This window comes from Cyprinus carpio, chromosome B3 (genome assembly GCF_018340385.1).
Source record: "Cyprinus carpio isolate SPL01 chromosome B3, ASM1834038v1, whole genome shotgun sequence".
In the NCBI taxonomy this organism is placed as follows: domain Eukaryota; kingdom Metazoa; phylum Chordata; class Actinopteri; order Cypriniformes; family Cyprinidae; genus Cyprinus; species Cyprinus carpio.
Window position 1 is genome coordinate 11850721 of NC_056599.1, and position 14608 is coordinate 11865328.

The 14608-nt window shown below is 36.3% G+C and overlaps 5 protein-coding genes across 5 annotated transcripts; 3 read left to right on the top strand and 2 right to left on the bottom strand.

Moving 5' to 3' along the window:
• Positions 1–2306: 2306 nt before the first annotated feature.
• On the top strand, positions 2307–3047 carry LOC109056221 (hemoglobin subunit alpha-1-like). The gene is made up of 3 exons (XM_019073458.2): positions 2307–2467; positions 2555–2762; positions 2835–3047. The coding sequence occupies exons 1-3, from the start codon at positions 2373–2375 to the stop codon at positions 2961–2963; spliced, it is 432 nt and encodes a 143-aa protein (XP_018929003.1). The 5' UTR covers positions 2307–2372; the 3' UTR covers positions 2964–3047.
• Positions 3048–5080: 2033 nt separating this feature from the next.
• On the bottom strand, positions 5081–6251 carry LOC109056214 (hemoglobin subunit beta-1-like). The gene is made up of 3 exons (XM_019073450.2): positions 6094–6251; positions 5798–6020; positions 5081–5287 (listed from the first exon to the last, which is right to left on the bottom strand). Exons 1-3 carry the CDS (start codon positions 6183–6185, stop codon positions 5159–5161), a joined length of 444 nt encoding a protein of 147 aa, XP_018928995.1. The 5' UTR covers positions 6186–6251; the 3' UTR covers positions 5081–5158.
• Positions 6252–7652: 1401 nt separating this feature from the next.
• On the top strand, positions 7653–8424 carry LOC109056218 (hemoglobin embryonic subunit alpha-like). The gene is made up of 3 exons (XM_019073456.2): positions 7653–7812; positions 7892–8099; positions 8196–8424. The coding sequence occupies exons 1-3, from the start codon at positions 7718–7720 to the stop codon at positions 8322–8324; spliced, it is 432 nt and encodes a 143-aa protein (XP_018929001.1). The 5' UTR covers positions 7653–7717; the 3' UTR covers positions 8325–8424.
• A 2468-nt stretch (positions 8425–10892) lies between these two features.
• On the bottom strand, positions 10893–11718 carry LOC109056216 (hemoglobin subunit beta-2-like). Its single transcript, XM_042719699.1, has 3 exons — positions 11557–11718; positions 11240–11462; positions 10893–11124 (listed from the first exon to the last, which is right to left on the bottom strand). The coding sequence occupies exons 1-3, from the start codon at positions 11646–11648 to the stop codon at positions 10996–10998; spliced, it is 444 nt and encodes a 147-aa protein (XP_042575633.1). The 5' UTR covers positions 11649–11718; the 3' UTR covers positions 10893–10995.
• A 1596-nt stretch (positions 11719–13314) lies between these two features.
• On the top strand, positions 13315–13998 carry LOC109056219 (hemoglobin embryonic subunit alpha). Its single transcript, XM_042719701.1, has 3 exons — positions 13315–13471; positions 13551–13758; positions 13855–13998. The coding sequence occupies exons 1-3, from the start codon at positions 13377–13379 to the stop codon at positions 13981–13983; spliced, it is 432 nt and encodes a 143-aa protein (XP_042575635.1). The 5' UTR covers positions 13315–13376; the 3' UTR covers positions 13984–13998.
• Positions 13999–14608: the final 610 nt, after the last annotated feature.

Consider the following 14608-nt stretch of genomic DNA (forward strand, 5'->3'; position numbering starts at 1 on the left):
AAAAACCATTTATCGTGCATTCTCAGAAGTGCCATTTGCAGCATGCTTCAGCAAAAAGCCAGAAGATTTCTATCCCTGAGCAAATTCGTTGTAATCGAGATCAGTGCCAAACATGGGCGGACCTATACTTCTGAAGTTACTGATAAAATGTGTTCATGTTTCCAGAAGATAAGGCTTGAACTCCACCCTTTCTCTACTGCAGTAGTAGCTTGGTCAAATATTAATGCCTATGGGCTTTATCACTCGAATACAGTCTGATAAGTCTTTAATTAAATGTCAATATTGGCAACGTGGACCCAAATCACAGCGACTTTCTTAAAATATGTCATCCATCGGATATGTGCCATCAGCACTCTTAACAAAATTATTTTATGAATACGTGTTCCAAAAACTTTACACTTACAATGCTGGTTACTACACTAAATATTAATGTAATAACTTTCATATGACATAATCGAATAGAATTGTTTTCTGTTATAATGTGTTTATTCCTACTTATAATAGAACTTATAAAATGAAAAGAAGAAAGAAAGAAAGAAAGAAAGAAAGAAAGAAAGAAAGAAAGAAAGAAAGAAAGAAAGAAAGAAAAAGTAAAAACATCCCAATAGAAAACAAGCAACTCATGACAGCTGCAATTTTCTCTAGCTCCATGCAATATCTTTGCACAGCTGAGCTGTATTTATTCCACTGCCCAATTAAAAATTTATAAGAATGCTTTGAAAGAGCAAAATGTGCAACCTACACATATTGCACCATACCATTAAAAAAATAAAATGTTAAAATGATCAACAAGCCTTAGTGTGACCAAGAAAAGGCATTCATTCATTATTCTTCTTCTTAGTATTATGTGAAGAAAATGCAAATTGGTTTTATCATTGAATTACAAGTAGACTATAAATGTAAAGGGCCTACACACATAGTATGACAACTAAATCAGCCTACGCGCACATATACTACACAAAATTATAGTATTACGCCGTATTTTTAGCCACATACATAATATCATTCATGCATGATAAATTAACCGTGAACAATAACCATACTGACTAGAATGTAAGCCTACATATTTTGCAGGTGAATCTAAAGTAGCAAAGTATTGCTTTTGTTAACCCTGTTGTTGTTGTTTGTTTGTTTTTTTTTTTGTTAAGAAAGACTACACTGTAAAAACACTTTTATCTTTGTTTTATTTTCAGTGTCCGCCTCCTAATAATAAGGACAAACATTTACACTAATAGACAAATGTATTAAATTCCGATGTGAATGTGAGATGCACATATACCTCAACACATCATTCTCAAACACTGATGAGGATCAACAAATGTTAATTAAGTACAAATATGAACTCTGATCAATATGATCAATAACTGACAGTGACAACAGCAGCAGCATAACTTAAGCCAGTAAAATGTAAAACGATAATATTTAAAAATAAAAATGTTTTTAAGCTGCAATGCATGCTGGGAACTTGCACAATATTGTTCAGCATAACACTGTTTGTTCAGATGACTCAATTTGGAAAGTTGGGAGAATATTTGGACAAGTTGTGAACAAAGACTATAAGTAAGGTTAACAAAACGTTTGCTAGCGACATGTTTAGAGTATTCTTGTTCAGCTCGCACAAAATTATAAACGAACTCCTACTACTAAAAACTGTTTGTTCAGGCTACTTTTTACATTTGTTAGAAGAACTTCTTGCAAGTTGGTTCCTCTTACAGTGTGAATATTCATGCGTTCATTCATTCATTGGTTTGGTTGTTTAATTTATATGATATTTCTTTGTTTGTTTGTTACATTATCCATCTTGCATAACTCATATGCAGTCGACCATAGCTGTGGTAAAATATTTTAGATAATATCGGTTAAACTTACACAAGGGAACACGTCAACTAAGAGTTTTTCCCTCAGTAAACTCCTAATTTGCTGCTTATTGATAGTAAGATGGCTGTTTGTAGTAGTTATGTTTAGTATTGGGTTTAACTATACAAATAAACAGCCCATGTGCTAATAATATGCATGCTAATAGCCCAGGCAACTAGTTAATGTTGAATGTTTCCTAATCTAAAGTGTTACCGTAATATCTTAATGAAGCTCAAATAAAAATATTTTAATTTTTAAATAAAAATATTTTATTTACCCTCGGACACATAGCCTACAATGTCACAACCAGTTTAAAGTTTAAAGTTGTAAAGTCAAGCTTACAATTCAGTAATCAAACAATGATTGCTTTACTTCCTCCAGTGCTCTACTTTGGAGGTGGAGTCATTTTTTTTCTTTCAAAACAATGCTCTTCTCTCCTTTAAAAAGCCCTGCCAAAAAAAAAACACAGCTACTTTGAAGTTTTTGGCAGCCTGTCAACAACAAATCTAGTCACCATGAGTCTTTCTGCAAAGGACAAATTGGCGGTGAAGACCATCTTCGACAAAGTTGCCCATAAGGCGGAGGACATTGGCAGCGAGGCTCTGGCCAGGTAATTTGAACTGCAGTTTCTGCGTAAACGAACAAACTTTTATAACATAGGCTGATATCATATCTCTTTTGTTTTGAATCGTTTCAGGACTCTGTTCGTTTACCCTCAGACGAAGACCTACTTCTCCCATTGGGCAGACCTGAGCCCCGGCTCACCTCAGGTGAAAAAACATGGGTTGACCATAATGAAGGGCGTCCTCAGCGCAGTCGAGCTGATAGATGATCTCAAGGGGGGTCTGCTCACCCTCAGCGAGCTTCACGCCTTCATGCTTCGCGTGGACCCCGCAAACTTCAAGGTACGTTTTGTTGAAAATATTTCGTTTTATATGCAAATAATCTGTATTAATTTTTTTTTTTTTTTTTGTCAGATCATCAATCACAATCTCCTCGTTGTGCTCTCAATGATGTTTCCTGACGACTTCACTCCTGAGGTGCATGTTTCAGTGGACAAGTTCCTCGCTCAGGTCAGCCTGGCTCTGTCCGAGAAGTACCGCTAAAGTCGACCCCTGTATTCATCTCCGACGCGACACTGTATTCGCCAAATGAATGATGATGAAAGTAATAAAATGAAATCAAGCTATCATTTTTGTCTCTTTCTGTTTATACACACAAAAACACAACACCGGTCTGATATGTAGGGTTGGTAGTACACGTAGGCTACTCAGGTTATAATTTGCCAAATTTAGCTAATGTAGCTATGGGTACCATAACAACTACAATTGAATAGAACCAACGAGTTAACTCAAATGTTTGAATCAATCAATCAATCAATCAATCAATCAATCAATCAATAAGATATAATAAAATAAGCCAATATTTATGAGTAGCCTAATGTATTCATTTACCCAAAGCCACTTACAATAAGCGATTCATCATAAATAGGCAAATAAACACAGAAAGTGCTTGCAATACAAAGTTTCAGGCATTGTTAAGAGTAGTACAAGCTAGACAGGGAGAGATTAAGGAAATAGAAAGCAAAGTTTTCACCTCATATTTTGTTCAAAACAATATTCTGTTAAACTTTGAAAAAACGTGGATTTAGAAAGACATTATGCAATTAAAAAGTATAAGTGACTTGGCTACTTTGTAACAGTTGTAAATCTACTAACGTTTTACTAGTTATAGGTCCAGTATTGACAAATAGACTGTGGTCCCCGTGGAAATTAAGTAGGTTGGTTGTAAACAGAATATCTGCATATTGATTTTTCTGCATTTTAAACTTGGGAATTCAACAAACGTTAGTTGTGTTTTAGTAATAAGCTAAATACTGCCTGATCAGTTAATCTTTTTTTAAGAGCCAGCCCCTTCATAAATGCATGCTGAAAACATACTATTACTGATTGTAAAAAATTATAGTCAGTTTCCCCTTATTTTCGGTCATTGTCCATTCATTTATAGATTCGACTGAAACTTGATGTTCTTCCATTCGTTTACGAAATCAGCATATATCTTAAGTTATTATTTATCTGAGTCGCATATTTATTTTCATGAAAAAACACTGATAACGTGTTGCATGTAGGCCTACCACGCAGAACTCTTAACCCAAAAGACCTAGTAGCTCAAAACACGCTTAAAATATGTTGTATTCAGTGTCATATGTAATGACACACCTAATTATTTATGTATGTATTTATTTGTTTGTTAGTTACACTTCAGGAGGATAGGAATCAAATAATGTCCTTCTTAATGAAAGCCTCGGAGGGATCTCTGTCACTGTTCTGTCTCTAAAGTTTGAATAACAAATTGGCCTACATGTGTTTAAGTCTAATTATTACATTTTAATTGTCAGTCAAGTAATTCTAATGAAAACTGCCACATGAAAACTACCCTGCATTAACCCTTACAGACTAAATTCATTCCGTTTTTCAACAATGCTTTGATTTGTTCTGTAATTAAATAAACAGTTATGAATTGTTTATGGTGGTGTATTACAAACCAACTGGTATGTGCACATTACAGGTACACAACGAAGCATAACGAAGTTTTCACAAACAGTAAATAAACGCATCACGTGGAACATTTGAGTCGAGGCCTAGGCATTATGACGTCCTGTTGCCTTTTTAGTGTTAAGGATGGGTGGGGAAAATAAGATATACAGGCTACTGTGCCAAGACTGTAAGTGATTCAAGCTTTCTTATCTGCTTAACCATTTAAAATGCCTGACATAACACCTCTCTGCATCAGCCGCTGACTTTTAACTACACTCAAGATGCACATCTGGAACCGACCATCTGTCACTATATTTCTTCCGAACAGCAAGTAAGCATCAGGTCTTTTTTATGACAGAAATAAAATGTTTTGTGTTTAACGATTTAGTCTGATTTATATGGTCTATCTGTTTAGGAGCTTAATGAAAATGTTTATTATTATGGCAACAGCTGTGAGTGCTTGATAGGATCGGACAAGTTGTAGGTTATGTGGCGCTGTCCAGTGCTGAAACCAGAAAGTAGGCTTGTCGCTAAAAGGTTTTTCAAGTAAATATTTCCCTTTGTAAGATAGGATTTTAAACCCAAAGTGTTAATTTAAATTTCAGATGCCTATAATCAATAATAAGAGCGTGCTTCTAAGAATGAGGACAACAAAATTGCAAACATCAATAACAGAACAACACTGATCAGAATTGTTCATTGTTTTATTAATTGGAGGATGCACATACATATTTCTGTGCAGCTTTTCAAAACCAGATATTCAGTTAATGGTACTGTTTTCCAAGTGCAGAGACTACAACTGCCAGAAACTTCTGCCATGCTGCTTGGATGTCTGGAGTGAAGGCACGACCGAGCTGGGAAGCCACAACAATGGTCACGCAATCACCGAGGAGCTTTGAGGAGAAAATTACAAGGTGATCAAAATTTCACATATACACTTAAAAACATTTTCTAAAAGGATGCAATATGAACCATTTTGGGTTTCTAAAAAGAACCTTTCTTTGAACAGTTTATAACGGAGCTGTTTTTTTCGTAGTGTCAACATTGTATTAATCTAAATAATCTTTACCACTAAGAAGTTTTTGTGCAGGTGTGAGGTTAAAGGTGTTTAAAAGAACCATATGTCTATAAAAATAATAATAATAATAATAATAATAATAATAATAATTGTTTTTAAAGGGATTGAATGTACTGAAATACATTAGTGAGTAGTAGGTTTATTTATTATTATTTATTGCATACGACAGAGTGTATAGCCTACTACATACTGCCTAGTGTAGCCTGCAGTTCCAAACGCACAGTTAGACAGTGGATTTGTAAAATTTTTGTGAAGGCCATGCGAGTTATTATTTAACCCCGCCTAGTCCCTATACTCAGATTCAAACTCAAAAGCGAAGACCCACCCTGAAGTTGTCCGGATCCACGTGAAGCTTTTCGGAGTGCAACACGCTCAGGGGCGCATAGGTGTTCTTGATATCATCCATGTTCTGGACCGCTCTTCCGAGTCCGTTGAGCACAACCTTGCCGTGAGCAGCCACTTTTTTGTTAGCCATAATGGCTGCGGCGTCACTCAAGGACCCAAAGGAGCCAAAATAGCGTTGAGTCCAAGGGTACACGATGAGACATCTGTGGAGAAACACATGTAGATGTAAAAGAAGCCAACAAATTGCATTCAGATTAACAGATTGGACACACTCACCTTGCCAAAGCCTGGGGCCCAATCATATCCACATTTATTTTTCCCCACACAGCTTTGATGGCTTTGCGCTCAGCGTCAGTCCACTCCACCATGATCAGTTAGCAGTTGATACTTTAATGCTGCGATGGCACTACTTGTAAGTGAGGTCGCGTTTATTTATATCAGTCACCCGCACGTATAATCATGTAATCCTCCAAAACATATGTCATGAATTCTGTTCAAATGACGTTAATCCAATCTGAAAATTAGCATTTCACTTAGTAGGCCTACTTATCAGCGCTGAAACACGAGCAGCATTAATGTGCCAAAATTAACGTGGGCTGATATCTCGATATCACCTATATCTGCTACCCGTAAACAGTTCAACAGCGCAATGTGAGGCATAGCGGAGCATTCTGGAGAGCGTAATTGCGTAAGGTACAAAACTGTGTTTTTTTTAAATGCAAAAACTGCCAGATTTTTTTTTTCGTAGTACATCAGAATGATTTCTAAAAGGGCAAAACAACGACCATTTGACAAATGTCAAATTAACATCCGTCCCACTGGTCATGTAAGGTAATCTGTATCTCGTGTTGAAATCATAAACTGACGATTCCAAATAGCTCTCTATTCTTCTTTATTGCTTTGTGCGTTTATAAACAAAAAATATGGGTGTGGTCTACGTACATTAATAAAGTAGGTCAAAACTTTTACAAAGGGTTTACAATTTTTTCCATTTATATATTTTTAATTTATTATAATTATGAGAATCGAGCATTGTACAAACAATAGTACATAAGGGGGGAAACAATCTTAAACAATAGATCCTACACTCTCAGAAAAAAAAGTAGACTTACAAAGTTGTCACTGGGGCGGTACCCATAAGGTACAAATGATAAAATGCATCTTTGTACCTTTGTACCTCCAAATGGTGAATATTAGTACCCAATTTTAGTACGTTAAAAGTCTCTAGTGACCGTTTTGTACTCTTCTGAGAGCTATTGCTTTCGAGTTTTATTTTTAAATATCGTTTCCAAATATCTCCCTGTTACAAGATTTTAAAAAGCTGTTGAACTGTGGCTCCATAATTATCTACACTGAGAGAGAGAGGCCGCCCGCAGTCAAGAATTCGTCTTTTGATAACAGGCCATTTCAAAGATAGCCTAACACACATTTTCTCAGCAAGGCGTGGCAAGAATTATACAATGTTGAAAGAAAGAAAGAAATTAACAGATTAAGTGTGATTTTACGAAAAAAAAAAAAAAGTTGTACACTACCTATTCTGAATCGCTCATTGTGTGGAAATTTGTATTCTGTAGTTTTGCAGTAACACAACAAAATAAAATGCATAGGAGTATCGCCTCATGATATTCATTAAAGATATAGATGGTTAATTATTAAATGAATTAACTTCCACTTAATGAATTGCTAAATGATTGCATAAAAGTGTACTAAACGAAGAAGAAGCAAGAAAGTTGTGGGAAAAAAAAGTTTTGCAAAGTTTTTTGGAACTCTTCCACGATCTGATAAGTCATCGTTGTGGGTGAGAGGAGGGTCTTGGGTGTATCTTCCTGGTGACAGTATAAAACCGCCAGTCCTCTTGCCAGCAGACTACAGAAGTTTGCTGCAAAGTCATCCTTCCACGATGAGTCTCACTGCCAAAGACAAAGCTGCCGTCAAAGACCTTTGGGCCAAGATCTCAGGAAAGGCTGATGACATTGGTCAAGATGCTCTTTCTAGGTAAGGTTACTAATCTAAGCTAAGTCACAATGTTTTCTTTAGTCATATATTTGTCATTGAATTCACTGTGTCTGTCTAGGATGTTGGTGGTCTACCCCCAGACCAAAACCTATTTCTCTCACTGGAAAGACCTGAGCCCCGGCTCTGCCCCAGTGAGGAAGCACGGGAAGACCGTGATGAGCGGTGTCGCTGATGCTGTCAGCAAAATCGATGACCTTACCTCTGGGCTCCTGAACCTCAGCGAGCTTCATGCTTTCCAGCTGCGCGTTGACCCCGCCAATTTCAAGGTAAGTGCAACGAAATTCATCTTTAGTCAATTCCGATTCTGTCGTATACTCTCGTAAAGTCACGGTAAATGAATTTGTTTCCTGTGTTTTTAATAGATTCTGTCCCACAACATCCTCGTGGTTCTGGCCACTATGTTCCCCAACGATTTCACCCCAGAGGCCCATGTTGCTATGGACAAGTTCCTCAGTGCTCTGGCTCTGGCTCTCTCCGAGAAGTACAGATAAACGCATGTTATTGTGACGAAGTCGGACTGCGTCAGACCAGATAGATGCCTGTATAAACATTCTGTCTTATGATGCAATAAATGATTATGAAAAACTTTAACTAAAAGTCTTTGGTGCATGTTTTTGCAAGTCATAAACCTATCAGTGTTTGAAATTGTTAGTCAGTAAATTGTGTTGTAAAAACATCTTTGTTTTTTAATTGGTGAGAGGCGAGTTACGAGATAAGGCACAGTCTCACATCAGGACACAAATATTGCGACTGTTTCATTCATTCTACTGAATACCAGCCAGTGAACATGACAGTAATGTTATTTATCTATATTAACACTCATTATGAGCAGATTTAAAACAAACTACAGTCTGGCGTTAAAATAAAATCAAACATGAAATAAACAACCAACCAAACACCACACACACACACTCACACACACACATAAACAAGTCAGGCCGATCTCACGTATTAGTCACCTCGTAAAATACGTACGAATTGGTCGTGAGATGGCGTTGCACAAGCAAAATTTTGTCTGTCGTATATTGAACTCCTCTGAGCTAACTTATATTATATTTAACTAAGTATATAGGTCTACTATTAAAAATAAACAATCAAAAATATATGTCAATACCCTATAAAATATAATCAGTCATATATGGACATCTTTAATATTTAATTATAACCTACCACCGCTGAAAATTATAATTTGATTTTATTTCGAATGTGAACCTGGTAGACCAGTCTGTTAAAGAACTATTTGTATTTACATATAGCGTTCAAATATATAATAAAAAAATCAATTTGTTAAATATTCACATAGCACATAGGCCTATAACAATATAGCTACATTTTAACATTTCATTAACAGGTTCCATCACAGGCCTTTGTTTAAAATCTTAGACAGGCTTTGAGAAAACTTTGATTAAATTTGCGTTTTCCCTCAAGAAAAAAAAATGTTGCTTTTTTACACTTGCATATTTCGAGTAGGGGAGAGTGGGGAGGGTTGAAACACTTTTTGCATTTGCTTTAGTTTTTCAGAGACTGTTTGCATTATAAAGCCAGAATTTTAATGCAATAAAGCCACATCAGTCAGCTACTCGCCCGCACTGCTTTAACACGTGCACATATGATTATATACATACAATTTATACTTGAATAGACAAAGTCGAATGTCTCAACTGACCCCACAACAGGGCACGGTTGCAATAGTCATTAAAATTCCTTTATTTTATTTTTGCATAGACGTGGTTTTTAATAAGTAAGATGGGCTGTATAAAAACAAAGAATAGTAAATGGCTAACTATTGAAAGGGGTTCTTTATTAATCCATAAAATTACAATTATGTAATATTATGGCAAGCTTTTACATCAATGTTGTGGTATGGGACAGTATCTTGGGACGGTTGCTGTGACAAAACTTGGTATATTAGCTTGACACAATATCTTTGACACATCGTCGCCTTAGAATTATGTTATATCTGACATTTTTGTCAAAATGGAGTTATTCACATATTCTTATTCTGTGACAACTTATTTACATTATGTGATCTTTCTTTTGTAAGTTGTGTACATTTTGGGACGTTTTACAATGCTTCACGCGAACAACTTAGACAGTACGAAATAAAATTTGATGATAAAAAATACCTTTGTACCATGAAAATGTTTATTTGTAGAAGGAATGCTCACATGTGCCTGATTTCACCCAGGAAGGATGAGGGGCTGATTGAGCATGTGCAGTATGAATATCATCACTGTAGTTCATTCCTGATTGAAGAAATAATCCATGTTGCAACTGTCCCCACTCTCCACATATAGCTACTTTCAGTGCAAATAAATGTGGAAATGTTTATTTCCATTCACATTGCTGAGATACTTTTAACTGAGTAAATTATATTGAAAAAAAATTAATTTGCTCCATTTGGCTTCTGTAATTAACTTTTTATAATCTAAGAAATGAAACGTTTCTTGCCAAGTAAAACAATTTATAAAGCTTTTTATAATCAGTTGTTTTTCAATTTTCGGTCAACTTTAATATTACTATAGGGAGTCAAATTTCTCAAAACTGTTCTTTGGTGCGTTCCTTTCTTTTATTTACGCCGAGAAACGTCTTATTTTTTTGTAACATATATTAGGCTATTTATTATAATAATATATACAGAATTTATTTGTTTGATGTTTGCTTGTTTGTTTTCTACAGTTACTAATTTATTCATTCTTTCGTTTCGTTTTATCTATTTGTCCTCGACGGAGGCTCGGCTTTAGCTCCGAGTTCAACCCCCCACTGCGGTACTGCAGAGGGAGAATAAAAGATAAAGAGGAGGAGATGGGGAGGTGAAAGAATGCTGGAAGAATTGCCGCTGGTAAGGCGCAATGGCTGCTGCTTATTGGCTCATAATGATGATTGACATGCAGGACCGAATGATAATGCTCCTACCGAACCTACGTTTGAAACTTCATATAATTAGGTTATGAATAGTTTTAGTTGGAAATGGCACAATATTTCATAGCATATATGAGAATAGCTTTATGAATGAACTGTGAATTCATGCGAATATATAAAAACACAGGATACACTGATTATTGAATAATGAAACATTTATTTGCTTCAACTCAGAAGAACATATTCGTTTGTTTAAGCATCAGATGATCCTCTGTGTAACAGTCAGAGCAGGTTTTGTTTCTAGTGGTACTGTCTTTGAAGGGAGGAGATCACGACGGCGAGGAACTTCTGAAAAGCGGCCTGGACCTCAGGGGTGAATGCAGCGCCCAGTTGGGCAGCAACAACGACGGTCAGGCAGTCACCCAAAAGCTGTGGGAAGACACAAGTGTAGTGTGAATTAAACAGACTGGATGCATGAGCACTGAATTCAGAACAAGGTTTAGTCATAAACATTCTTTTGTAATCTATCTGGGTGTCATCTTACCCTGAAGTTGTCAGGATCTACGTGGAGCTTCTCGGAGTGCAGCACACTCAGTTCAGCATAGGCGGCTTTGATGTTGTCCATGTTCTTCACGGCTTTGTCCAGGCCATGCAGCACGACTCTACCGTGAGCAGCAACCATGGGGTTTCCCATGATGGCAGCGGCATTGTATAGGTTTCCAAAGTTGCCGAAGTACCGCTGGGTCCAAGGGTAAACGACAAGACATCTACACACCAGAACGAATAGAAAGATTATTGTATTAGAGCACAGTAAAGAAACTTTGCCCGCTTTAAGTTACTATAATTGCCAGGACTCAATACCTTGCCAGAGATTGCTGACCAACGACGTCGTAGTTCATCTTGGAGAAGATGTCCTGGATGGTGGTCCTCTCAAATTCTGTCCACTCAACCATGTTTCCGACTTTAGATGTTCAGACAAAGTGCCTTAAACAGAAGCTAAAGAGTGCTGTGAAGAGCGTTTTATTTCGGTACTTAAATGCGCTTCATCACTCCACCCCTTGACAGGCTATTGGGTGACATGTCTGTGGGTTGGCTCAACCATGTCCACCCAAAAGATGCATATCATAGCCGACTTTTCTCTTCTAATATCTGCAAAGACTAAACTTGAACAGTTAATTCTAACAATATTTTTTTGATAAAAATACCAACCACAATTGGCCTGTTGAGTGTACATGGGTTTTTGTTTTTAACTTATTTGAACGTGTCAGCATTTTAAAGAACAATTATAGCTAATCGGATTATAGATTGCATATGAGAGACATGAATAAAAAACACAGATGATAGAATTCTTTTGTAAATAGGGAATTCTGAACATAGAAATTAGTTTTAGTATTGTTGAACTGTGCCTTAATTATCTGCAAATGTGTTCTGCACCACACAAAAAGTATGAAATAAAAACATGTAATTTGTTCATGGTGTTTCTTTCAGTTGTCTACTAACTGAACAAATCATGAACAATGATACCTATAAAAAATAAAAATATTATAAAAATACATACAAAAAATATTAAATTTCAGCGCTTTTATTACGGATCTTTATCATATACAAATTAATTTGCTATTCAATAGCAGAACATCTAGAATTAAATAGTCCACATTTCATCAGTAAATAACTGAACAATTGATTAAGAGTAGCCTACACTGGCAATAGTTCATCTCTAAAACGCTGAACATTAGTTTTACATTGTATGGCTAAACCGTTAAAAAACAGCTCATCGTACAACCGTCAAAACTAATCGAATCGAGTCAGTAAGTGACTCAGATACTCATCAGTCAACTTATTGGGAGTCAGCTGCAGTTGTTGCGGCCTCCATAAGTCCATGTCCATGCATTGGCAACATCTGACACGATAAGCTAGTACAGTTGATACAGTGTTTCATCTGTACCCCGCAGACGACCCCGCATTTCTCCAAATTGAACGAAAACTCCGGAGGTCACCATGTTGTGAATTTATTTAGAGGAGCGACTCACAGTCACAAACATGAAAAGTCCGCCTTAAAAGGACAAGAAGGCTATTTCATGTTAAAGAGAGAGGTGGTAAAGCAAAATCGTATCCCTAAAAATAGAATTTGATCGATATTTGATTAGAGAATCGTAGGCAAGGCTTACATCCTTTAAATTTTCCCGAATTAAAAAGAGCACCATGCAAGTGAGGAGCAAAAATCATGGGTCGGTTAAAGTACCCGCATGCTATTTGGTGTGTGTCAACGTTCACAGTTTCAACTGTACACATATTTTTCATGGCTCATTGTGAAGAAAGTTGTAGTTTTGCAGTAAACCCAAGAAACAAGACAAGACAAAAAAAAAAAAAAAAAAAAATTAAGAGGATCGTTTGTTATTCATTAGAATTATAGGTGGAGCTTATTACATTAACATTAATTTCAATTTATTTACTGCTAATGTATATAATAACAATAATAATAATAAAGTGGATAGAAAATACTTGAGAAAAAGGATTTCTTGAGAAAAAAAACGGAACATTTTGGCATTCTTCCACGATCTGATAAGTCATCGTTATGGGTGATAGTATGGACAAGGGCGTATCTTCCTGGTGACAGTATAAAACCGCCAGTCCTCTTGCCAGCAAACCACAGAAGTTTGCTGCAAAGTCATCCTTCCACGATGAGTCTCACTGCCAAAGACAAAGCTGCAGTCAAAGCCCTTTGGGCCAAGATCTCAGGAAAGGCTGATGACATTGGTCAAGATGCTCTTTCTAGGTAAGGTTACTAATCTAAGCTAAGTCACAATGTTTTCTTTAGTCATATATTTGTCATTGAATTCACTGTGTCTGTCTAGGATGTTGGTGGTCTACCCCCAGACCAAAACCTATTTCTCTCACTGGAAAGACCTGAGCCCAGGCTCTGCCCCAGTGAGGAAGCACGGGAAGACCGTGATGAGCGGCGTCGCTGATGCTGTCAGCAAAATCGATGACCTTACCTCTGGGCTCCTGAACCTCAGCGAGCTTCATGCTTTCCAGCTGCGCGTTGACCCCGCCAATTTCAAGGTAAGGGCAACGAATTTCCTCTTTAGTCAATTCCGATTCTGTCGTATACTCTCGTAAAGTCACGGTAAATGAATTTGTTTCCTGTGTTTTTAATAGATTCTATCCCACAACATCCTTGTGGTTCTGGCCACTATGTTCCCCGACGACTTCACCCCAGAGGCCCATGTTGCTATGGACAAGTTCCTCAGTGCTCTGGCTCTGGCTCTGTCCGAAAAGTACAGATAAACGCATGTTATTGTGATGAGAAAATGGGGGCAAAACAGGGTTAATTTTATAGAGATAGTTTCCCCAAAAATAAACAATAAATGATTATGAAAAACATTAACTAAACGTCTTTGGTGCATGCTTTTTTTTTTCGTTGACCTGTCAGAGTTTTAAACACAGCTCTTGTTGTCATAACGTATTGAGGATAGAACTAACTATTGCAAGTGGTGAGACAAAATATTGCAATTGTTTCATTCATGGAACTACAAGCCAATGAACATGTTATTTTATCTGTTAAAAACTAATTGTAACAGTTTTATAACAAAAGTCTAAAGTCTGAAGTACCAGTATATATATATATATATATATATATATATATATATATATATATATATATATATATATATATATATATATATATATATATATTAAGTGAAAAAATCAAACATAAAAAATCAACTCAATCAATAAACGTTAACCTTTAAATAAAGAAACATATGCTACTGCTATCATAATGTCTCAACATTAAGCATAGGCCTATAAGTGGAGGAAGAGGTATAAATCACCTGGGTATTTGAACTTTATTAGTCTACTATATTTTGGAGGGTTTTATAATTGTTGCAATTTAAGTTAAAGTGCAAAGTGC

Excerpts from the sequence above, each read along its gene's own strand:
- LOC109056219 (XM_042719701.1), top strand. The coding sequence starts at position 13,377 with ATGAGTCTCACTGCCAAAGACAAAGCTGCAGTCAAAGCCCTTTGGGCC. Across the intron at positions 13,472-13,550 it reads GGTCAAGATGCTCTTTCTAG|GATGTTGGTGGTCTACCCCC; the intron begins GTAAGGTTACTA and ends GTGTCTGTCTAG. Across the intron at positions 13,759-13,854 it reads TTGACCCCGCCAATTTCAAG|ATTCTATCCCACAACATCCT; the intron begins GTAAGGGCAACG and ends TGTTTTTAATAG.
- LOC109056221 (XM_019073458.2), top strand. The coding sequence starts at position 2,373 with ATGAGTCTTTCTGCAAAGGACAAATTGGCGGTGAAGACCATCTTCGAC. Across the intron at positions 2,468-2,554 it reads GGCAGCGAGGCTCTGGCCAG|GACTCTGTTCGTTTACCCTC; the intron begins GTAATTTGAACT and ends GAATCGTTTCAG. Across the intron at positions 2,763-2,834 it reads TGGACCCCGCAAACTTCAAG|ATCATCAATCACAATCTCCT; the intron begins GTACGTTTTGTT and ends TTTTTTTGTCAG.
- LOC109056216 (XM_042719699.1), bottom strand. The coding sequence starts at position 11,648 with ATGGTTGAGTGGACAGAATTTGAGAGGACCACCATCCAGGACATCTTC. Across the intron at positions 11,463-11,556 it reads GGTCAGCAATCTCTGGCAAG|ATGTCTTGTCGTTTACCCTT; the intron begins GTATTGAGTCCT and ends TCTGGTGTGTAG. Across the intron at positions 11,125-11,239 it reads TAGATCCTGACAACTTCAGG|CTTTTGGGTGACTGCCTGAC; the intron begins GTAAGATGACAC and ends GTCTTCCCACAG.
- LOC109056214 (XM_019073450.2), bottom strand. The coding sequence starts at position 6,185 with ATGGTGGAGTGGACTGACGCTGAGCGCAAAGCCATCAAAGCTGTGTGG. Across the intron at positions 6,021-6,093 it reads GGGCCCCAGGCTTTGGCAAG|ATGTCTCATCGTGTACCCTT; the intron begins GTGAGTGTGTCC and ends GTTTCTCCACAG. Across the intron at positions 5,288-5,797 it reads TGGATCCGGACAACTTCAGG|CTCCTCGGTGATTGCGTGAC; the intron begins GTGGGTCTTCGC and ends TTCTCCTCAAAG.
- LOC109056218 (XM_019073456.2), top strand. The coding sequence starts at position 7,718 with ATGAGTCTCACTGCCAAAGACAAAGCTGCCGTCAAAGACCTTTGGGCC. Across the intron at positions 7,813-7,891 it reads GGTCAAGATGCTCTTTCTAG|GATGTTGGTGGTCTACCCCC; the intron begins GTAAGGTTACTA and ends GTGTCTGTCTAG. Across the intron at positions 8,100-8,195 it reads TTGACCCCGCCAATTTCAAG|ATTCTGTCCCACAACATCCT; the intron begins GTAAGTGCAACG and ends TGTTTTTAATAG.